At 36.9% G+C, this 22,796-nt stretch overlaps 1 protein-coding gene across 3 annotated transcripts in view; it reads left to right on the top strand.

Annotated features, from left to right (window-relative positions):
- The window catches only part of dsh (Segment polarity protein dishevelled), a 423,724-nt gene that overhangs the window by 2,816 nt on the left and 398,112 nt on the right, over positions 1 to 22,796 (top strand). For all 3 annotated transcript variants that reach the window (XM_090392005.1, XM_090392004.1, XM_090392003.1), the window contains exon 2: positions 21,396 to 21,465. In XM_090392005.1, coding sequence (XP_090248131.1) covers positions 21,396 to 21,465 — 70 coding nt within the window. The remainder of the gene's footprint in view (positions 1 to 21,395; positions 21,466 to 22,796) is intronic.

Below are 22,796 nucleotides of genomic sequence, written 5' to 3'. Positions count from 1 at the left end.
GAGTGCTGTAAAAGGAGTTAGAGATGATAAAGGTGACATGAAAACAGGAGAAAAAGATATCCTTGAAGTATGGAGTAATTACTTTGAAAAACTGCTAAATGAAACAAGCAGTGATGACAGCGCAGTGATAAAAAACACTGACCAGGCATGCAGTCAGGAATACATATCCATACTTGAAGTAGAAAAAGCCATCAAAGGCTTGAAATGTGGAAAGGCAGCAGGAGTAGATGATATTCGACCAGAAATGCTGAAGTATGGTGATATAAAAGTCTTACAGTGGCTGCACTGCATAGTTCAGAAAGCCTGCACAGAGGGACAAATTCCCGATGATTGGAGTAGAGCTCTCATAGTACCCATATATAAAAAGGGTAATAAAACTGAATGCGAGAATTACAGAGGTATTTCCCTACTGAGTGTTCCTGGCAAGATCTATGCCAGTATACTTGAGAAACGGTTGAGAAGAATTGTGGAAGAAAAGCTTGGTGAAGAACAAGCTGGATTCAGGCCAAATAGAGGCTGTCAGGATCAGATCTTCACTTTACGACAAATAGTCGAGAAAGCATGGGAATATAACAAAGATCTGTATTTAAGTTTTGTCGATTTGGAAAAGGCATATGACAAGGCCAAGAGAGAAGCTATTCAATACGCTGCAGTTATATCGTGTCAATGGGGCATTATATCAAGCAATACTTAGTCTTTATTTGAGTTGTAAGTCAGCAGTTAGAATTGAAGGAAGTACAGGAAGATGGTTTAATGTTAAATCTGGTTTGAGACAAGGATGTACATTATCCCCTATGTTATTCATTATCTATATGGATCACATTATGAAGGAAAGTGGTATTAAACCTGATATCAAAATTGGAGATGTTAATGTCAGCTCTTTGCTTTATGCAGATGATGTTATACTTCTAAATAAATCCGCTACAAGTCTACAAGATTCTCTGACTAAATTGAATAGCTGTTGTAATAGATATGGTATGAAGGTCAGCAATAAAAAGACAAAGACAATGAAAATAGGCAGAATCATTGAAAATGTCAACTGTGTTGTGAATGGAGAACCTGTGGAACAAGTAAAACATTTCAGCTACTTATGCACAATATTTACTGAAGATGGTAAATTAAATATAGAAATAGACAACAGAATCAGCAAAGCTGGTATGGTGGGAAGTCAATTGAATAAATTCATATGGAATAAGAGAGAAATTAGTCGGAACACTAAATTAGCTGTATACAAGACAGTGTTCAAACCAGTTTTAACTTATGGATCTGAGAGCTGGGTCAGAAGTAACACACTTGACCAAAGACTAGAGACTGCAGATATGAGAGTCCTGAGAAAGATTAGAGGCGTGAACAGATGGCATCAATGGCAATATCATATTAATAATGAGGATATTAGAAAAGAACTTGACATTGTCAGCATCCAGGAATGCATTAGCAGAGCTAATCTCAGGTGGTATGGTCACTTAAATAGAATGGGAGAGGAAAGATTAGCAAAACAAGTGTTCTCTGCCAGGTTGGCAGGAAAACAACCCAGAGGAAGACCAAGATATAGGTGGATTGATACGGTACAAAGTGCCTTAGACGATAGAAATATAAGATCTGATAATGTTGGAGTCTTGACAAGTAACAGACTGATTTGGAGGAAAATTGTAGATAGGAAGTTAGTAATGATGTAATTTTTTCATGTAGTACTGTTATATCCTGTACACTCCTTGTGGGTACATAGCAGGAATTTGATGATGATGATGATGTAAAAATAATGAAGGAGGCATGTGAAATAATTACCCCTGACGAAAAAATGAATAATAGCAGGCAATCCCCTCACCATCTTTGCAGCATGTTGAACTTGAGCTTGAAGTTGCTGTGAAAATTATCAGAATTGCTTTTGGTGTGATTTCAGTCAGCCTTAAAGAGAGCTTGAGCAAGAGTGATCTAAGAGTGCTTTGCTATTTTTAATAATTTCAAAAGAGAGCAGGGTTTTAACTTTTAATCCCTAATATAATGATGCATGGAGAATGTTATTGTTATATATCAAAGTTGTAACTTAGAAATCTTTGGTGTCTTTTCCTTGCTAGTTTTATTTCAAATGATTGTTTTTGCTGATCTTTCATCTTCTCTTCTGTTTGATTCACCCTACTTTTTTGAGTGTGTAATTAGAGCTATGATTAGTTCTTAAACATCTTTGAATATAACAATGTCAGTTTATATATCTTCCTTTTTTTATTTTAACTTCTGCCATTGGTGCCATGTCTTTACTTTTTCGAATTTTCCTCAGAACTTGCATATGTATGGTTGCAGAATGATCAAATATTTCTAACCAGCATTTCGATCCATATGTGGAAATTAGGTTGGACACTATTTTATATAATGCTAAATGTGATCTTGCATGGCTGATGTATCACTTATTGGCATTACTTATTCTGTTAATTATTATCATGTTTATTTTGCCATCACCACTAAAAATTGTACCTACATAGCTGAAATGTAGGTTGGTTCACTGTTGAGAATGCAGTTGATTGCTGCCTAATTTAGTTGGTCTTTTTATTTCATTTTTATATCCAGTTTGTCATAGCAATTATTTAATTTGATTAAAATCATTGAGCTTGATTTGTAGCATATGTATTTCAGAGGATAATGTCATGTGCATAGTGTCAAGTCCCAAGCTTGATATCTCATATTTGAATATCATGTTTAATAACACTTTCCATAATTTGTTTGTTAGATTTAAAACAAACTATCATATATATAAGGTTCAAATCACCAGATATTGTATATTATACATATATTGTTGCTTTGTATAAGGTTCCAGATTTTGTTTTGAATGTTGCCCTAATTTTTTTTTTTTATTTTATTATTTTTTTTTTTTAAATCAGCAGAGTTTAGAAACCCTTATTATATTCCACGGTTTTTGAACTATTTGTCATGAGGTAAAAATATGGTTCTTTAAACCAGTATTTATCCAAAATTCAACTTGTTTTCTTGTCTTGTGTTTTCTCAGAAACACTTTGCCTTTCTTTTCTGGGGTATGCTTGCATTAATCTCTCATGGAACACACAGTAGAGCTCTATGCTGGTTATCTAGGATATAATCTTGTGACCAAGCTTCCTGGATTGTGTAGTATAGTCATTGTAGAACTTTTTATCAATGCTAAGAGAGATTTCATAATCTCTAACAAACCAATATTTTAGCAGTGTATCTGTGTTTCACTGTGTACTAAAATTTTGCAAACCCTAGTGTAGGGTTGATATACGAGGCAGGGGGTCTGGAAAGTTCTGATAAACACAGAGAACAAAAATGATATTAATGTAACTGATATAACCACAAGAAAGAACATGATATACGAACATAAGTTACCTTCTTAACTGTGCTACTAGTATGTTCTTTCTTGTGGTTATATCAGTTGCTTTAATATCATTTTGTTCTAGGTGTTTATCAGAACTTTCTAGACCCCCCCCCCCTTCTCATGTGTATATATATCATCTCCACAGCTGGTAAAAGTATGCGATGCTAGCATGCTTCCCGATAGTGAAAACGTAAGCAAAACCATGTGGCTATCAGTGACCCGGAGGGTACACTGATAGCCACCAGAGGTGACATCACTCTGGTGATTGATGCTTCACCACTTGAAAGATAAGAAAAAAATGTACTATCACCAAGAAGATTAGTAACCATTGCACAGCAATTTTTGAAAATATTGAATTTCAAAAATGGAAACTAAGTAAAAAAGAACAAACATTGCTACATATTATAATGATTTTAACCAATAATAAAATATCCCATCTTATAAATCTTAAATCCTATAACTACGTGAACTGTATTAAAGGGTAGAACTGTATTAAAGTTTAAGGAATATGAAAGACTGATGTTAATGTTATTATTTATACAGGTACTCCAGAGTCAAAAGACCTATTGTGGAGACTCATGTTATCCATTAGCACAGTACCTATCATACATCTCCTTAAACTTATTCACTGTTACACTCAAAACCACCTCTGGCAATCCATTCCACTCATTCACCACTCTAAGTAAAGAACCTAGTCCTCACACCTTTCCAAACCACACTCTTAGACAACTTTCAAGTGTGACCCCATGTTTTCCCCTAGGACTAAGTATATGATAAGTATATCATATCCCCTTTCCTCTGCCTGTCAGCTAAACTCTTTTTTCTAAGACACCTTCAGTCTCTCCTCATAGGAAACATTCCAGAGACCTATCAACAGCTTGGTCACTTGTCCCTGAATCCTCTCTACCACTTTCCAATCCCCAAGACATGCAAGTGACCAAATCTGTGCGCAGTAGTCAACATGTGGCTGAATCATAGCCTTATAAAGAAGGATAATATCCTCCCTATCTTTATTTGTCAGTGTGTTCAACACCTGAGTAATCTCTGAGCTATTTTGCTAACTTTTGCAGTATGTCTCCTGAATTTCAAATCTCTATTTACCATCATTCTCCCAGATTTCTAGCCTCATCAGTTTCTTGTAAACTAGTACTATTAGTATGATATGAAGTACGAAGTGCCTTACATTTTACAATATTAAATTGACAACCATTGTCCTTTGCCCACACCACCAATTTATTTAAATCATCCTGTATGATATCTACATCACCTTCATCAACTATTGTCCTCCATAGTTTTGCATCACCAGCAAACAGCTGAATATCCCCCCCTCCAATTCTTCAACTATATTACTAATGTATACATTAAAGAATAGTGGTCCTGAGCTCTAGGGCACTCAAGTAGTCACCCTCATTTGTCTCGGTTCCACTCAACAATACATCACTCTTTAATGTCTATCAGCCATCCCCTATCCATGCTACCACCCTCATATTGATTCTCATTTGCTCTAACTTACTCCAACGGTACACGAGTCACTCGAGGCTAAAAATAGGAGACTCAATGCTGTTATCTTCAACTTTCTGATGGAAAACAATGAATTGTTAAAAGAAGACATTGTCAAACTAACAGGAGAATGCAATTTCGATCCGAAAAATATCGTTAAATGCCATTGTTTCGGACCAATAAACAAAAGAAAGGATGGAACGAACTTTCCATGTCCCGTGAAAGTGACCTGCGACACACCAACAAACACATCCAAATTTATAACAGCGATAAACAACAAGCTAAAGAACATTTTTTCCCAGTCGCGCATACATGCTCGACCTGATTTAATGTTTGCCTAGAGAGAACAAAGACGCCAATATGGAGACAGCAGTTTGATGATAGAGTATAAACAAACCAAACTAGTGCAAAAAACCAAGTGACTCCACTAGTAGCCACCAAGGAGACCAGTATGCAGGCACTGCATAGGAAGCGTGCAAGACTCTTGCGGCCAAATCCACAGAACCTTGCATATCCACTTCACAAACATTCGTGGCCTCAAATCCAACCTTAATAGCGTTCGCTACCATCTGCAGTCTACCAAACCCCACATACTCTTTTTAACAGAAACTCAAATCTCACCTTCTCCCAGCACTATCCATCTCAACCTCCCTAACTATACGCTATTTAACTCCTTTTGACCCGAGGGTGGCGTCTGTGCATATATCTGCTCTGACATACCCTGCCAGAGAGCACCTAACCTAGAATCGCCCAACTTCAATCTTCTTTGGCTAAAGCTATCCCTCCCCCACTTAGTCAAATTCATCTGCTGTCTCTATTGCTCTCCTAATACCACCAATCATTCTGAGCTCTTTCATTTCCTCTCCCTAAAAGTTGATTTTCTCCAGTCCCACTCTCCTAACAGCGAAATCATCCTCCTGGGTGATTTTAATGTCCATAACACCAATTGGCTATCCTCTTCCACTTGTACAGATCCTGCTGGCAGAGATGCTGAAACATTTGCCATCAATTACCTTACACCAGAATACCAGTTAACGAATACCTAATGACCTTACACCAGAATACCAGATAACGCGAACCATTCCCCAAATATCCTAGATCTCTTCCTTACTAATGACCCCCTCCAAATATGTAGTAAATGTAGTGAGCCTCCAGGGTAATTCTGACCATAATCTAGTGCTCATCCCCTCTCCCCCATGCAACAACGCTTACACAGTCACTCCCACACAAGAGTAGATTGGCATTATAACAGTGCCAAATGGGACAGTCTCCGAGACTATTATGATACAATAATCATAATAGTCTCGAAACTGGAAACAATAATCCAACATTCCCATGGTTGGATTATTGTTTCCAGTCAAAACATATGCACCAAACGTATCACCAAAGTAATCTTCACTGGCATGAAAACATAAATTCCCCACACTACTCTGAACTGCCATCCCATAACTAAAATGTGGTTCTCCAAAAAGATGTGCCAAGGTGGTACAAATGAAAAATCAGGCATACCATAACTGGCTCAAACCAAGAACCCCATCCTCCTTCAATGCCTATACTGAAGCCCGAAACGGATGGAAGAAAATTATCATTGATTGTAAAACAGAATTTGAACGGGCAAAAAGCAGGGCTGTCCAAATGGCAGCCATGGCTTTTGGTCTCCTTGGCAAGAGACCAAAAGCCATGGCTGCTTTTGGTCTCCTTGGTAGTGCTTTTTGCCCTACACTACTCCCACCTCTATCCAGATGTTGCAATTGACCCAGATGGCTCAATTGCAACATCACCCACAGAAAAAGCTATCCTCCTGGCTTCACATTTTGCCTCCAATGCGCACATAACTGACAATGGCAAATGCCCTCCAGTCATTCCAACTGCTGCCCAACATGCAATGCCCCCTGTATCCTTTTGCCAAAAAGATATCATAAACCTGTTGTCTAAATTAGACACAAAAAAGTCTCCTGGCCCTGATGGCATTCCTCCAATTGTCCTGAAAGTCTGCACAATAGAACTGACTAATATCCTATGTCATCTGTACACACTCTTTTACTCCACTGGTATATATCCCAAAGACTGGAAACTGGCCCACATTCAACCCATTCCTAAAAAGGGTGACAAATCACCCATCTAATTACCACCCTATCTCACTCACTTCAGTCCTATCTAAAGTGATGGAGAAAATCATCAACTCTCAACTCCTACTCTACCTTGAAGGTGCCCAACTATTAAGCGACCACCAGTACGGATTCCGTTGAAGCCGATCAACAGGAGATCTACTCATACATCACCCATTGCTGGACAAATGCCATGGAGAAATTCAGCGAATCCCAAGTAGTTGCACTTGATATCTCTCAAGCCTTTGACCGGATCTAGCACAAAGGCTTACTGAGCAAACTCGCCATCCAACTAATGCTGGGGTTCCACAAGGTTCAGTTCTCTCACCGACCCTCTTCCTTCTATATATCAATGACCTACTTCAGTTGACCTCTAACCCAATACACAGTTTTGCAGACGACAGCACATTACACTCCTCCCTCTTATTTGACAAACCCTACTCTACACAACTCACTTCAACCCACAGAAATCAACCACTACCTTAATTCTGACCTCCAAGCCATCCTCCAATGGGGCTCAGATAACCTTGTCAACTTCAATGCTAGTAAAGCCCAATTCTGTCTTATGTCTCACAGAAAAGAACCATTTTCCCCCAACATTGTTTTTGATAACACTCAAATTCCCAGACAAGATGAGATCTCTCTTCTCGGAATTATCCTGACACCAAGCCTCTCCTGGCATAAACACATCACAACCATTGCATCCTCAGCTTCAAAAAAACTAGGTTTTCTCTTTCGCTCAAGACGCTACTTCACCTCTAAACAGCTGGTTAACATTATACAAATCTGAAATCTGCACAGCTATCGAATACTGCTCTCACATTTGGAGTGGGGCTCCTAAAAGCTCCCTCAAAATGCTTGACTCAATGCAGAGTAGAGCAATTAGATTGATAAATGACCGATCTCTCACCAACTCACTCCCCTCACTTTCACATAGATGCTTGGTCTCTGCGATTTGTATATAAATATTTCCATGGAAAATGTTCATCCGAAACAGCATCAATAATTCCCCCACTCTGTGCTAAGCCCATTGAAACATGTACAGCTGCCGCCCAACATCCTTTCACAGTACACCTTGAAACCCACAGAACAAGTTTCTTTTCCTCCTCCTTCATCCCTGCTACTGCAGTACTGTGGAATAGTCTTCCCCTTGATGTATTTCCCAAAGAATACAACATACAGGCTTTTAAATCAAATGTAAACATGTTTCTCCTTTCCCAACCTGCTATCCATATACAGTACTAACATACTATAGATTGACCAGCCAATCTCTCGTATATGGGCCCCAACATAAAAAAAAAAAAAAAGTTATGTAATAGTTTTCCATTCTGTCAAATGCCTTTGCAAAATCCAGTAGTATCATGTTGTAGCCGTTTCCTTTATACAGTTCTGCTGTCACCTTATTATAAAATGTGAATAAATTACTGAGGCGGGACCTAGTTTTTACAAAGCCATGCGTTATTTATTTGTATGGGGTTCTCCCCTCCCCCCCCATTCCTCATCCGTTCCTTAGGACTGGTTGAGCTCTCCTAATGAGGGATTAATTATGTATTGATGACTGTAAATCTGTGTTCACGGGCCAGTTTGTGTGAACTGGGGAACGAAAAACCCGAGTTTCCGAGTGAAAAAACCCTCTACCTCCGCATCAAAATGGCTAACTCACCTTTAGTCGAAAGGCACCAGATATAGGTTCCTCACTCCATGGACGGGAATCGAACCTAGGTCTTTCTGACCAAAGGGCTTTGTCTATACCGACTGAGCTATGGAGGCTCTATAAAGCCATGCTGCCCCCTATAGGGTATCGTATTCCTATCTACCCATTCTTGAATTTACTTTATCAACTTTTCCAATACTATCTACCCATTCTTGAATTTACTTTACCAACTTTTCCAATACTTTAGCCACCAACTCCAGAGATACTAATTGGTCTGTAATTTGCTACTTCTGTGTTGGAGCCACCTTTATGTAATGGAACTATCTTACCCCTCTTTCCACTCCCTTGGAACCTTGTCACAGCTGAGACATTAAACTTCATCAGAGGCACTGCCCGTTCACTTGCACATTCTTATAGCACTCAAGCTGACATTCTGTCCAGGCCCACTGTTCTATTCACATTGATATTTTTTAATATACTGAGTACTTTCATTTCATCCAGTACATTCTAATTAAATATTTTTAATATTAATTATTAGACTCCACCTCAAGATTTGTTAATAACCAACCAGACAAATGCTAAAAAGTAAGAGCACATGCTAGCATATAATCTGTACATCCACATTTTGGGATAAACATGATTAGACATATATGAATTGGTGGTGAAACAATCACTGAGGACATTTATGAATCATTCCAAAATGTAACAGACAGTTCTGACTGCTCAAACTCTTTAAATATAAACTTTTAATGCAAAATGTTTGAACTTTGAACTACACGGCTGGATTGCAGTCATGCCATCAACCATATGACTCTTATGGAAGCCAATTGTTACATGCCAAGAGTTTTGTTTAAAACGTCCTTTAAATTTTTAATATAAAAGTTAAAAATAAAATAAATATACAAAACTATAAAAGTTAAAAAAAATATCAATTAAGGAATGCTCTCTAAGGTATGCTTTTAGTTTTCAAGCTTTTTTCACTTTTTCTATAGTCATATATGTATATGGTGGGTATCTGTTTATCATATCTGAATGCATAAAAAAAAAGTCAAATTTGATTTTCTGAGATACCCCTTTTTTTCAGTTGAAATGAGTGAAATTTGATACCATCAGTGATAAGTATTTACTTTGGAGTAAAGCACTGACCCCAAAGATGTTGTTCTATAAAATGAATATGAAACAGAAACGTTGATTCAATGCATTTTTTAAGCCACCAAATTTTGATCCCACTTTTTTGTATATTTATGAATTAGGTAGATTTGGTTTTGTTTCCACTTAGAAAGAACAAATATTCAAATTGACATGTGGGATTAGCACCACAGTGCAAGACATAGAAGAAAACATTCTGTGGTTACACTTTGTGCATGAGTTGTAGTCATGAGATTGCACATTTAGTTCACATAGACATGCATACTTTGCCTCTTTTGCAATTAATTCTTATTAAAAGTGAATTTTAGTAATTCAATACAGATTGGTAATTACCCAATCATTGAGAACCCACAAAAAAAAAAAATGATGCTAGTGAATCTGTTTAAAACAAGAGCAAAACTAATAAATCTAAAAAAAATTTTGTAGATTTGAATATGAATCTTCATTGCTGAAAAAAGGCAACTATTTTGTATACTGATGTAACATTTTTTTTTTCATTTAATATTTTATAATTTTCAAGTTTAATTAAAATGCAGAATTTTATGGATATAGTTGTTAATAAGGGTTTGATTATTTAAACTAAACAAAAATGATTTTTGATTTAAATTTATGTTGAAATTTTAAAAATATTAAAATTAATCTACATTTTTGTTTATTTTTACATCTGTATTTTCTTGAAAAAGGAAAGGTGATGTTGTTTAATAAAACAACATTATCTAAATTGTTTTTACAATTCAGATAATTTTATTGAGAGTAAAAACAAGCAAACAAAAAAACAACTGATCTCTGTTGCTATTAAGTTCTGAAATTTGTTTGCCATAACATCTTTTTGGTCCCATTTAATTATGATAAACAGATATCCAGTGCATTTCATTCTATAGATTACATGTGAAGATTGTTCAGTTTTAATTTTATTTAAATCTTGAAATATTTATTTTCCACTGGAATATCCATTCTGATCCTGCTCAACACTAGATATTAGTTACTTCCTTCATAAATTATATAGAGTGAGAAGACTTTTCTTGATTGGTGTGTATGCTTGTTGCCACATTAATTTGCATACATTTTCTCATTTGAAACAGTGTTTATAATTATCTGTGGCTAAATTGATTGATCCTTGATTTCCTATTCTCCTGTTGAGATCTTGTTTGAGACCTATACAAGAGTAAGAAATCAATCCTAAACATGTAGAAATGTTTAGAGGAAAATGAGAAAAAAAAATAAAAGGTAGCATCAAATAGTAGTGGTAAGCACTATTCTGTTCAGGAAAGTACAAATTTTTTGTCAGCTGTTCTCTCTTAATAACTCAAAGCATCACTCTACTTCTTTCCTACATGAATCTTCCCTAGGCTCACAATTGCAAATAAATACCTTTATCTGATTTCCCATTTTGAAATTTACATACATCACTCTACTTGAAAAGTGACTATTATTCAAGTTTACGCAACTCATAAAAATGTTTATACATAAAAAAATTCTGACTTGATTATCATCATTTAATGTACTGGAAAGATGGAGAAAAGTACTGAAAGAGAGAGGTATGAGACTGAGCAGAAGTAAGACAGAGTATATGTGTTGCGCAGTGGGCGGTGGCCAGGAGACAGACCTGGAGCTGGAAGGAAATGTCATCAGGAAGGTGAGAGACTTTAGATACTTAGGTTCGACAGTGGAAGAAGATGGAGGAGGTGAGAAGGAAGTGGGATGCAGGATACAAGCAGGTTGGAGGAACTGGAGGGAGATGGCTGGAGTGTTATGTGATAAGAGGGTGCCGATCAATCTGAAAGGCAAAATTTATAGGACAGTAGTGAGGCCAGCTATGACATATGCTATAGAAACTGTGGCCCTGAGGAAAAATAACATCAGCAGGATGGAAGTAGCAGAGATGAGAATGCTTAGGTGGATGTGCGGTGTGACCAGAAAGGATCATCTGAGAAATGACTATGTCAGGGGAACAGTGAAAGTTACGAACTTAGGAGCGAAAATACAGGAGGCAAGGTTGAGATGGTTTGGATATGTGATGAGGAGGGAGGACGAATATGTGGGAAGAAGGGTCATGCAGATGGATGTGCAAGGAAGGCGGAAGCGTGGGCGGCCAAAGAAGAGATGGAGGGAGCTGGTAGAAGAGGACTTGAAGATGAAGAACTTGGATGTGGTGACAGCCCAAGACAGGAAGGTGTGGAGGAGACTCATAACAAACAGTGACCCCACTTAAGTGGGAGAAGCTGCAGAAGAAGAAGAAGAAGAAGAATGTACATGTTTAAAAGTAGGAATTTTTTGTCATCTATCTCTATTGTGAGGATATACAAAATCATTTTTGAGTTCAAGTTGACATTTAAAACTGTACTTTTGGTGTCCTGGTGGAGTTCAAATTTCTCCATCATAGTTCAAATGCTGGATGAGTAAGGCAGTGTAGAAGGGATTCTAATGGCAGTAATCACTTGTCAAAATTCTGCTAAAAAGTTTTATAATCATACAATGCTCTTCAAAATTCATTTATATTTCAGATATGTTTTTAAACTTAAATTGTTAATATAGGGGTGCTTAAGGGTCAAAGCTGTATAACTGAGAGGAGACCTCCACATAGCCTTTAAAGGAATGCGGAGAACCGACCAGGGCTTCTGACCTAATGTCCAATCCTCACCTTCTCGTGGTGCACCCTGTTGGGTATCTACTTTGATACTGAACGAACGAGGATGGGCTGGCAATTTGGGATTTAGCCGACCAAATTGTATTCTTATTGGTTAAACCAAAATAAAAAATGATGGTACAACATGACAAAATTTCATGCCGGCTGGGGCGTCGCCCGATTAAACAAGGCCCCCGTTGTTTTCGCCAGGGAACCAGGGCGAACAGCGAAAAGTCAGCTACTGGAACAAATCTGAAAACAAACCCCAACTCAACATCACCAGAGTTAAAGATCGGTACTATCAACGTAAGAAGCCTGAATGGCAAAGAAATGGAGCTAGCTGAGGAATTAGATGAGTACCAGATCGACATAATAGGGGTGACTGAAACAAAAAAGACCAAAACTGGTGAGATCTTTCTGAGCAATAAATACAAAATGTTATATTCAGGCAATAACAATCAAGGAAAAGAAGGAGTAGCCATAGTATTCAACACAAAATACGAGGCTAATCTTCTTGAATGGCAGTCAGTCTCAAGTAGAGTAATGTGGGCAAATATGAGAATGGGGAACTGGACAATGAGACTTATTTGTGCCTATGGTCCCACAGAAGGTTCTACTAAGGTAGAAGTGGAGGAATTTTTTGAGGCTTTAGAAAAAGCAACTGACACAATGAAAAAGGAAAAGTTGGTCCTTGTTGGGGATCTAAATAGTAGAGTAGGAAATGATTGTGAGACATACAAAAATATTTTGGGAAAATTTGGAGAAAAGAGCAAAGCTAATAATAATGGCAAATATCTGTTGGATTTCTGCTCAGGACATGGACTGGTTATTACTAACACCATGTTCCAACATAAAAATGTGCACAAATTCACATGGAGAGAAGAGGCTAGGAATAAGAAAAGTCTCATTGACTATGTTATTGTTGATAGTGATGTTTTCTCCCTGGTGCAGGACACCAGAGTGTACAGAGGATTTGAAATTGGAAGTGATCACTATTTAGTCTTGAGCAGGATAAAATTGAATTTCATATTGAAAAGAATAACATGTAAGAAAGTTTTAAAGCGAATAAAAGTTGAGCAGCTCTCAGATGTAAACTGTAGACTAAAATACAGAAATATTATTGAAAAGAAAATGAAAGAGTTTGAGAACAGGAATCAAACCTTGGAGATTCAGTGGCAAACTCTGAAGGAAACATTGATTGATTCTGCCAGAGAGGCATGTGGTGAGGTTGTGTGCAAAGATAAAAAAATCAGAACTCCCTGGTGGACACAGGAAGTTAAAGAGGCAGTGAAGGAAAAGAAGAAAGCATATCAAAAGTTCCTGGCAAATAAGTCAGCTTTTACTCTTACAGAATACAGAGACAAATGTAAGAAAGCTAAACAGTGTGTAAAACTAGCTAAACAAAAGTCATGGGAGGACTTTGGCAAGAATATAGAAAATAAATATCAAGAAGGTGGCAAAATATTCTGGAGGTTGTTGAAGAAGCTTAGGAATGGAGGAAAGAGTGCTGTCAAAGGAATTAGAGATGATAAAGGTGAAATGAAAACAGGAGAAAAAGATATCCTTGAAGTATGGAGTAATTACTTTGAAAAACTGCTAAATGAAACAAGCAGTGATGACAGCACAGTGATAAAAAACACTGACCAGGCATGCAGTCAGGAATACATATCCATACTTAAAGTAGAAAAAGCCATCAAAGGCTTGAAATGTGGAAAGGCAGCAGGAGTAGATGATATTCGACCAGAAATGCTGAAGTATGGTGGTATAAGAGTCTTACAGTGGCTGCACTGCATAGTTCAGAAAGCCTGGACAGAGGGACGAATTCCCGATGATTGGAGTAGAGCTCTCATAGTACCCATATATAAAAAGGGAAATAAAACTGAATGTGAGAATTACAGAGGTATTTCCCTACTGAGTGTTCCTGGCAAGATCTATGCAAGTATACTTGAGAAACGGTTGAGAAGAATTGTGGAAGAAAAGCTTGGTGAAGAACAAGCTGGATTCAGGCCAAATAGAGGCTGTCAGGATCAGATCTTCACTTTACGACAAATAGTCGAGAAAGCATGGGAATATAACAAAGATCTGTATTTAAGTTTTGTCGATTTGGAAAAGGCATATGACAAGGCCAAGAGAGAAGCTATTCAATACGCTGCAGTTATATGGTGTCAATGGGGCATTATATCAAGCAATACTTAGTCTTTATTTGAGTTGTAAGTCAGCAGTTAGAATTGAAGGAAGTACAGGAAGATGGTTTAATGTTAAATCTGGTGTGAGACAAGGATGTACATTATCCCCTCTGTTATTCATTATCTATATGGATCACATTATGAAGGAATGTGGTATTAAACCTGATATCAAAATTGGAGATGTTAATGTCAGCTCTTTGCTTTATGCGGATGATGTTATACTTCTAAATAAATCCGCTAGAAGTCTGCAAGATTCTCTGACTAAATTGAATAGCTGTTGTAATAGATGTGGTATGAAGGTCAGCAATAAAAAGACAAAGACAATGAAAATAGGCAGAATCATTGAAAATATCAACTGTGTTGTGAATGGAGAACCTGTGGAACAAGTAAAACATTTCAGCTACTTAGGCACAATTTTTACTGAAGATGGTAAATTAAATATAGAAATAGACAACAGAATCAGCAAAGCTGGTATCGTGGGAAGTCAATTGAATAAATTCATATGGAATAAGAAAGAAATTAGTCGGAACACTAAATTAGCTGTATACAAGACTGTGTTCAAACCAATTTTAACTTATGGATCTGAGAGCTGGGTCAGAAGTAAAACACTTGACCAAAGACTAGAGACCGCAGATATGAGAGTCCTGAGAAAGATTAGAGGCGTGAACAGATGGCATCAATGGCAATATCATATTAAAAATGAGGATATTAGGAAAGAACTTGACATTGTCAGCATCCAGGAATGCGTTAGCAGAGCTAATCTCAGATGGTATGGTCACTTAAATAGAATGGGAGAGGAAAGATTAGCAAAACAAGTGTTCTCTGCCAGGTTGGCAGGAAAACGACCCAGAGGAAGACCAAGATATAGGTGGATTGATACGGTACAAAGTGCCTTAGACGATAGAAATATAAGATCTGATAATGTTGGAGTCTTGACAAGTAACAGACTGATTTGGAGGAAAATTGTAGATAGGAAGTTAGTAATGATGTAATTTTTTCATGTAGTACTGTCATATCCTGTACACCCCTTGAGGGTACATGGCAGGAATTTGATGATGATGATGAATTGTTAATATTAATAGTACTATGTTCTGCTCACATACAATTGTGATATCACATGTTATATGAAGCTTCCATTTCAGCATATTGGTTTTGATAACCACCTGGATGAATTAATGCATTTATCATCTTGAAGAAGCACTAACGAACATACAGGGCTGATAGTCTGATGCAAAGGATGAAAAAAAATCCAACTGGGAAACATACTCTGGCTGCAGTCACTTCTAAATTTTACAACTGATGTTTTAACTAACACTTATCAAGCAAGTGGGGAAGAAGACAATTTTGATGAATAAGTAGATGCTATATGAAGATACCCGATGTTTCAACTACCAAGAAATTGACAAAGCACCAAAATGTATGTTACATGACTTGGTGTCATAATTTTTATTTCCATTTTTAAATGAGGTCTTATTGTAATCTTTATAAATACCTATTTATGGATATGGTGGATGTAAGGTTAATTCTCACACTCACACCTCTGGTGTGAATCTTGAATGTGAATTTTGAATACAGAAATGATTCAAAATAGAAAACCAGGCATAATTATGGACGTGTGCTTGACTGATGAAGCAAGAGCCATGACTGAGAAATGAAAGAAAATCTGACTGACAAAGCAATGGGGGGAGTGATTACTGAAAAGCAAGAATGAAATGATTAAGATGAAATATGAAAAGAGGCTTGTAGTGAAAGAAATTAGACATATGATAGATACAAACAGAAGAGTGTGAAAGAATTAAAAAAAAAATAAATAAATATAGTGGAGAAAAAGAAGTAGCAAATGATTCAAGAATAGCACTGTATGGAGATTCTGTCATAAAAGGTGTGGTAGATAAGAAGGTGAACAAATTATGTTTTCCAGGTGGGAGAATGAACAGGGTGCTTGAAACACTAGATATAAGAAGCAAGCGTGTGAGGGAATTAGGGGTTGTGGTGGGACAAATGATTTGGTTGGGCATAGGAAGAATGTGAGATTGGATATCAGTAGATTGAGGAGAGTGAAAGACAGGGTAGTTTGTGTGTTGCCCAGGTGTGACATTGATGAGTTGTGGCAGACAGTAAAGATCTTAAATAGAGTGTTAACAGAAATGTGTGAAGAAAAAAGGAGTGCAATTTGTGAACGTGTAGGATGAGTGGAACTCTGAAGAGTGATGGACTGCACCTGGATGGTTTTGGAGTGAGTCATTTGGGAAGCTTGCTGCTGGAAGGAAGTGTAATGAGTGATGCAAACAAGGTATCAGTGAAAGTCAAAGATGATGTGAATGAGCAGGAAAGTGGACTAGATGAGACTGATGTAGTTGTGAATGAAGAAGAGAGTGTGAGAACAGGGATGCAAATTGGACAGGGAAACGAGATGGGCTAGCCAAGTCAGGGGTGCACAGTGTAAGGAGAGTGGATTCTGAAATAGTAATGAATGCATGTATGGGAATGGCCAGGAATACATGGGGGAATTCAGTCTCGGAGGCTGTGTGGGGCAGAAAATGAGTAGACAGGAGCAGGTGAGAAGTCGCAGTTGGGGAGAGCAGGAGCACAACTAGTTATAGGCCAAGAAATGAATTATATTTCTTTATGAATGCCAGGAGTGTTAGAAATAAGGGTGATGAAATTGTTGCATTGATTGAGTTTATGCTGAAAATAGTTTGGAATAAGTGAAACATTGTTGGATGTGAATGACATCTTTAATGGGAATAAAAATGGAGGGATATGATGCTTTCATGAAGATAGGAAAGGCAAGAATGGAGGAGAGGGGCTGGGAGGGGCTGCTGATGATATCAGGGGAATTATGTCTGCACAAGATGAAGATACAAGGAGAAAAAAGTGGCTTAGTTTTGAAGCACTATATTGCAAAGTGGAGGTTGATAGAAGGTGGAGACAGAGAAATGTATAGGCAACTTGGCTTAGTGAGCAAGCAAAAGGGTGATCGTTATGGATGATTTCAACTATGGCAATATTGAATAAGGAGAATGAATTTCTTGAATTCAAGAAATGACACGGCAATCTTAGACAGTACATAGCAAAGGGCACATGAGGGTTAAGAGTCTTAGATCTGGTTATATCATCAGAGGATCTGATTGTGAATGAAGTGTCTAATCTTTCCCTGGTCGGAGAGAGTAACTGCAAAATTATTATTTATTTATTTATCATATGATAGTAAAAAACAGTGAGAAACATAATACACATGTAACAGAATGATAACTAAAGTCACATAAATAAAGTTTTACAAAGCAATTTTTCAAGCCAGTTTATAGTTTCCATCATAACATCATCTATATCTTGTATAGTGCCCTCAAAAGCATTGGGCAGTCCAGTAAAATATGGTCAGTAGTTTGAGAGTGCTAACTGCAGTCACAGGCAGGAAAGTCGGTGCATTTTCATTTATGTAGATGTTATTTACATCTGGCATGACCAGTTCTAATGCAATTTAAGTTGTCCAAGGATGCATGGTAGTGCAAATCCAGGTAGTTTAGATGGAGGGGGGCTGATATAGCTAAACTGAGACTTATAGTATTGGAGCCATTCATCTTTCCATATATCAGTTAAGTTGAAAGATTCACTTATTAATTCCTTTGCTGTTCTCCAACTAGAATTTCTTGATTTAATTGATGGAACTATATATTAGTGGCTACTGTCTCCTGCGAAGTAGTCCCCTTGTGCATTTATACACTGGTTTAGACAGTGTTCCCATTTTTGGAAACAGGCCTGGAACTCTTTTTCTAGAATACTCCTGAGTGCCTTTATTACATTATGCTGGATATCAAAGATGTCAGAAAATCTTCATCCTTTTAGCACAGCCTTTAATTTTGGAAACAGCCAGAAATCACAGGGAGCTAAGTCAGGTGAATAAGCAGGCTGACCTAATTCAGTAATTGATTTTTTTGCCAGAATCTCTCTCACGATGAGCGCACTATGGCTTAGTGCATTGTCGTGATGGATGATCCACTTGTCAGGCCACAATTCAGGTATTTTTCTCTGAACAGAATTTCGTAATCTTTTCAGCGCCTCTAAATAGCATTGTTGGTTGACTGTTTGTCCCTGTTCAGCGAATTCGTAGTGGACTATCCCCTTGTGATCAAAGAAACATACCAGCATGGTCTTGAACTGTGCACGTGGCATACGTTTTTTTTTGGATGTGGCGAACTTAGGGTTTTCCACTACATGTTTTGGCATTTTGTTTTGGGATCGTGCTGGAAGCACCAGGTTTTGTCACCCATAATTACTCTCAGAAATGTGCTTATTTACAGAAAGATCAGTCGCAACTTGAAGCCACCGCTGCTTCTGTTCATTTATCAAGATCTGAGGCACAAACTTGCAGAAATCTTTTGCATACCCAATTTTTCAGTTAAAATTATCCTGACTGTTTCTCAGTTCATTTGCAATTCATCAGCCATTAATCTCACTCACACTTTTGGTACGGTCTGTCAGACCGTACCAAATCTTGCATTCTGTTCACATTTGTGTCCATCATTTTTGTTTTGCTGACCACTTCTGGGGTGGCTACCTTTCTTCTTGCCATCTTCTTGCCTACCTTTGAATCTCTTATGCCACTCAAAGACACTTGACTTTTTCAGAGCATCCACACCATATGTCACTTTCAACAGCTCCAACATTTTAGTAGCAGTTTTGCCAATTTTCAAACAAAAATTTGATAACATGCTGCTCCAAATTTCAGTCACACATTTATATACCAAAGTTTATATGCAGATCTCTATTATTTTTGCAATAGTCCACTAGCAAATGACTCTATTGGCTTGAAGTTTATGCATGCATTAGCTAAAACATGTACAAAGATGATTACTCATGTGACTCCAACCAAATCACCACACGGGCGACACTACACAACCATTCTGGGAATTAAATTGTCACACCTAGTACATCTCTCAAGTTTTTATGCTATTACTGCTGTCTACTATATCTGTTTTAGGTTGCTGCACCATGATTGGGTGGTTACTTTGCAGTATACCGTATTGCTGACAACTTCAAGGAGTCCATTGTGGGAGTGCACTACACTACGCAGCTTAAGCCTCTATCTATCTAGTCACTATCCACCATCTGCTGCTCACTAATAGTATTATTGTTTGTTAATTGCTTGTGTTCTCTGGTAGATTGCCTGTATGCAGGATAATAAATCTGAGTTTCCGGTAGGGAAAAAATCTTGTTTCCCTTTATGAGATTGGCTAACCTTCATTTGAAAAAGCTCATAGAAAGATTTTTCTCTTGTCATGATGAGAATTGACACAGGTCTTTTCCATTTGAAGGGCATGATACCAGATCATTCTTTTAGCTGTACTAAGGTGGTGCTAAATGTGTGTGAACATCTTATCCTCTTATTGGTTATGTCCAATTACAATAGAATCAGTGGTAATCAGCAAAACAAGTCTAATGTCTGGTCTAAGCAGTCCACAGCTGTGATAAGTTAGGCAAGAATACAATAAACTATTTGCCACCTAAAATGTGTCATAGAATTGACATTACATAAATAAAACTGATGATTAAATTGGACCCCACCCTTTCAGATTTCTTTACTCAATTAAAAATTCTTACTCATCATGGATGAGTATGTGAGTGCTTTTTTTTTTTTTGCAAGCTCAGTCTCTTCATGTCTGAGGACGTGTGACCCTAACCACAATGTCTCTCTATTTTTTTCTGTCTTTTGTTGCAATAGTGGCAAACTCCAAAGTAAGTCTGGTGATCTTTGAATCTGGTTCAACCATTTTGGTCTTGGAAGTCCTCTTTTTCGTCCTTCAACTTCCCTGGATAATAAAAATTTTTTATAGGTTGTCATTTTCACGTCTTGATATGTAACCAAAATATTTGAGAATTCTTTTATTTACAATGTCACATAGCTGCTTCTTGATTTTTAGTTTACTTTTTTTTTTATTATACTTTTATTAGACCTTTTGTTCATCCAGGAGACTCAACATATTTCTCCAGCACCACATCTTGAAGCTGTTTATCCTATCATATCTTTCTTGCTGAGTGTTCAAGATTCAACACCATAAATGAATATAAATTGAAAATACCAAACTGGACCAGTCTTGATTTAGTGGTGATAGAAATGTTTTTGTCTTTCCATATTTTCTGCAATTGCACCATTGCTGACCTTGCCATGGGAATTCTTTTAATTTCTGGTTGACATCTAATCTTGGTGCTTATTAGGTAAATGAATTCATTCACCTTCTCTAAGTCAATGTGTGGGCGAAATTGTCGTTTTCATCTATGACAATGTAGTTTGTTTTATCACAATTAATTTTTAAACCATATTTTGGGCTTTCCCATTCAACTCTTTAATAAGGGACTCCAGTTCTCCTTTGCTGCTGCAATAAGAACAGTATCATTAGCATACCTAAGATTATTTATCTTTTTGCTCCCAACTGAGAAACCACTATGGTGTTTGTTAAATGTCTTTCTTGTAATGTATTCTCCATAAAGATTGTATAGATTATGTATCTATACAATTGAGGTTTGAAACAATTTTCCAACCAAAAAAGGTATATGTCACATTGTGCTGCTCTAGTGCTACTTGTTTTATGCACGAGTTATATTTGATTCATTCCTATCATTATGCTCTTAATATGCTTGTAACTGAGAAACAAACTTTTTATAAAGCATATCTTTCAATATTACTGTAACTTTGTGTATGGTATATGTATATTCTTTTTTGTGTAATTGCAAAATAAACGAATTTGTTTGCATTAATTTCAGTAATGTTTACTAATTATTTGAGAAGAATTTTGAAAATTCCATTTACTAGTTTTCTTATTTTTAACAGTGTTGTAAAAGAAGAAATAAGTGATGATAATGCAAAACTGCCATGTTTTAGTGGAAGAGTTGTTTCATGGGTAAGTTTCAAAATGTGTTTGATTATAATGTTGCACAAAGTATTTGCATGTGTAGTAAGTTCTTAGGTATATCTCCCTTTTTCCATGGAATTCAGATGTCTTTTTAAGTTGTGCTATCTGAGCCTGCTCATTCTATATCTAATATGATAGGTGTTAATATGGAGTTGCATAATATGCGATTGCTGCTATACAGCCTTCATTCTTTTGGGCAGTTTAATATTCTTCCAGAAGAGTAAGGTCCATTACTAAGTTTCAGTCACTGATGTTTGGCAGTTTGTCCTGGCCCACAGTCTGCATTCCACTTCATCTGAGATCATGGCTCTGTGCAGGCCAATCAAGTGTTTCAAGCCATTCCTACATAGACCTGACTTGTGGTGGGGACATTGTTGTGTTGATACGGTCAAGGGTCTTCAGAAAATTTTTACCATAAAGTCAGAAGCAGAGTCCTTTCTTTTAGTCAACTCATCCAAAGACCCACCCTGGAGTATACCATATTTATTGCACCTGTAATCTACCATATATAGGGAAAACAGGACGCACAATTCCTATCAGACAAAAGGAACATAAATGACACATTAAATATAATAACTGTGGTGAAGCTTGCCTTTCTGATCATGTCCTGAACACTTTACATAGAATTGACTGGAAAAGCACCAGTTTTTACATCACACCAAAACATGGTATGAATGCAAATTTAAGGAAGCCTGTGAGATTCTTATCAACCACCCCAATCTGAACAATAATGATGGTCTAAAAATTCCAAGCATACGGAAGGCACATATTCTACCCACAGAACCTTTCTCCCTAAGAGTTAACTATAAATAGGACTGTAGATAATCCAGAATCCTAAATCTAATATAACAATTGTAATGTTAAAAATAGGATATCATTGTTACTGTAAGAAAACTGTCTATAAGAAAGAATGTTTCTCTCATGTTATCTTAAATAGAATTTAGCTTTGATGTAGTTTCTAAATAATTAATTTATAATTTTATATGTATTTTTTATTTATTTTTTACTAGAGGTCATGCCAGTAGAATAACCGGTGATCAAATCATTGTTTCTTTAGCTTACTATGATTATTTGTATATATCCTTACTAGGATATATACAAATATCCTTGTATATTTGTATATACTCCAGATGATGACCTTAATATGAAGTCGAAACGTTGGGAAATTATAAATAGTTATTTATAACATGGGTGTAAAGTCCATATTTTCTAAAATGAACAGAAGCACAGAATATTGCCTATAATGTGATTATAGGTCACAGCATTAAGATTAACCATGAAACACAGCCCCAGACCATGATGCCTCCTCCACCAAACTT

Source organism: Typopeltis vanoorti, chromosome 4, assembly GCF_054136105.1.
Source record: "Typopeltis vanoorti isolate ZY-2024b chromosome 4, IOZ_Tvanoo_1.0, whole genome shotgun sequence".
Classification (NCBI taxonomy): domain Eukaryota; kingdom Metazoa; phylum Arthropoda; class Arachnida; order Uropygi; family Thelyphonidae; genus Typopeltis; species Typopeltis vanoorti.
Note: the sequence above shows the minus strand (reverse complement) of the source record. Positions and strands in the feature narration are given on the sequence as shown.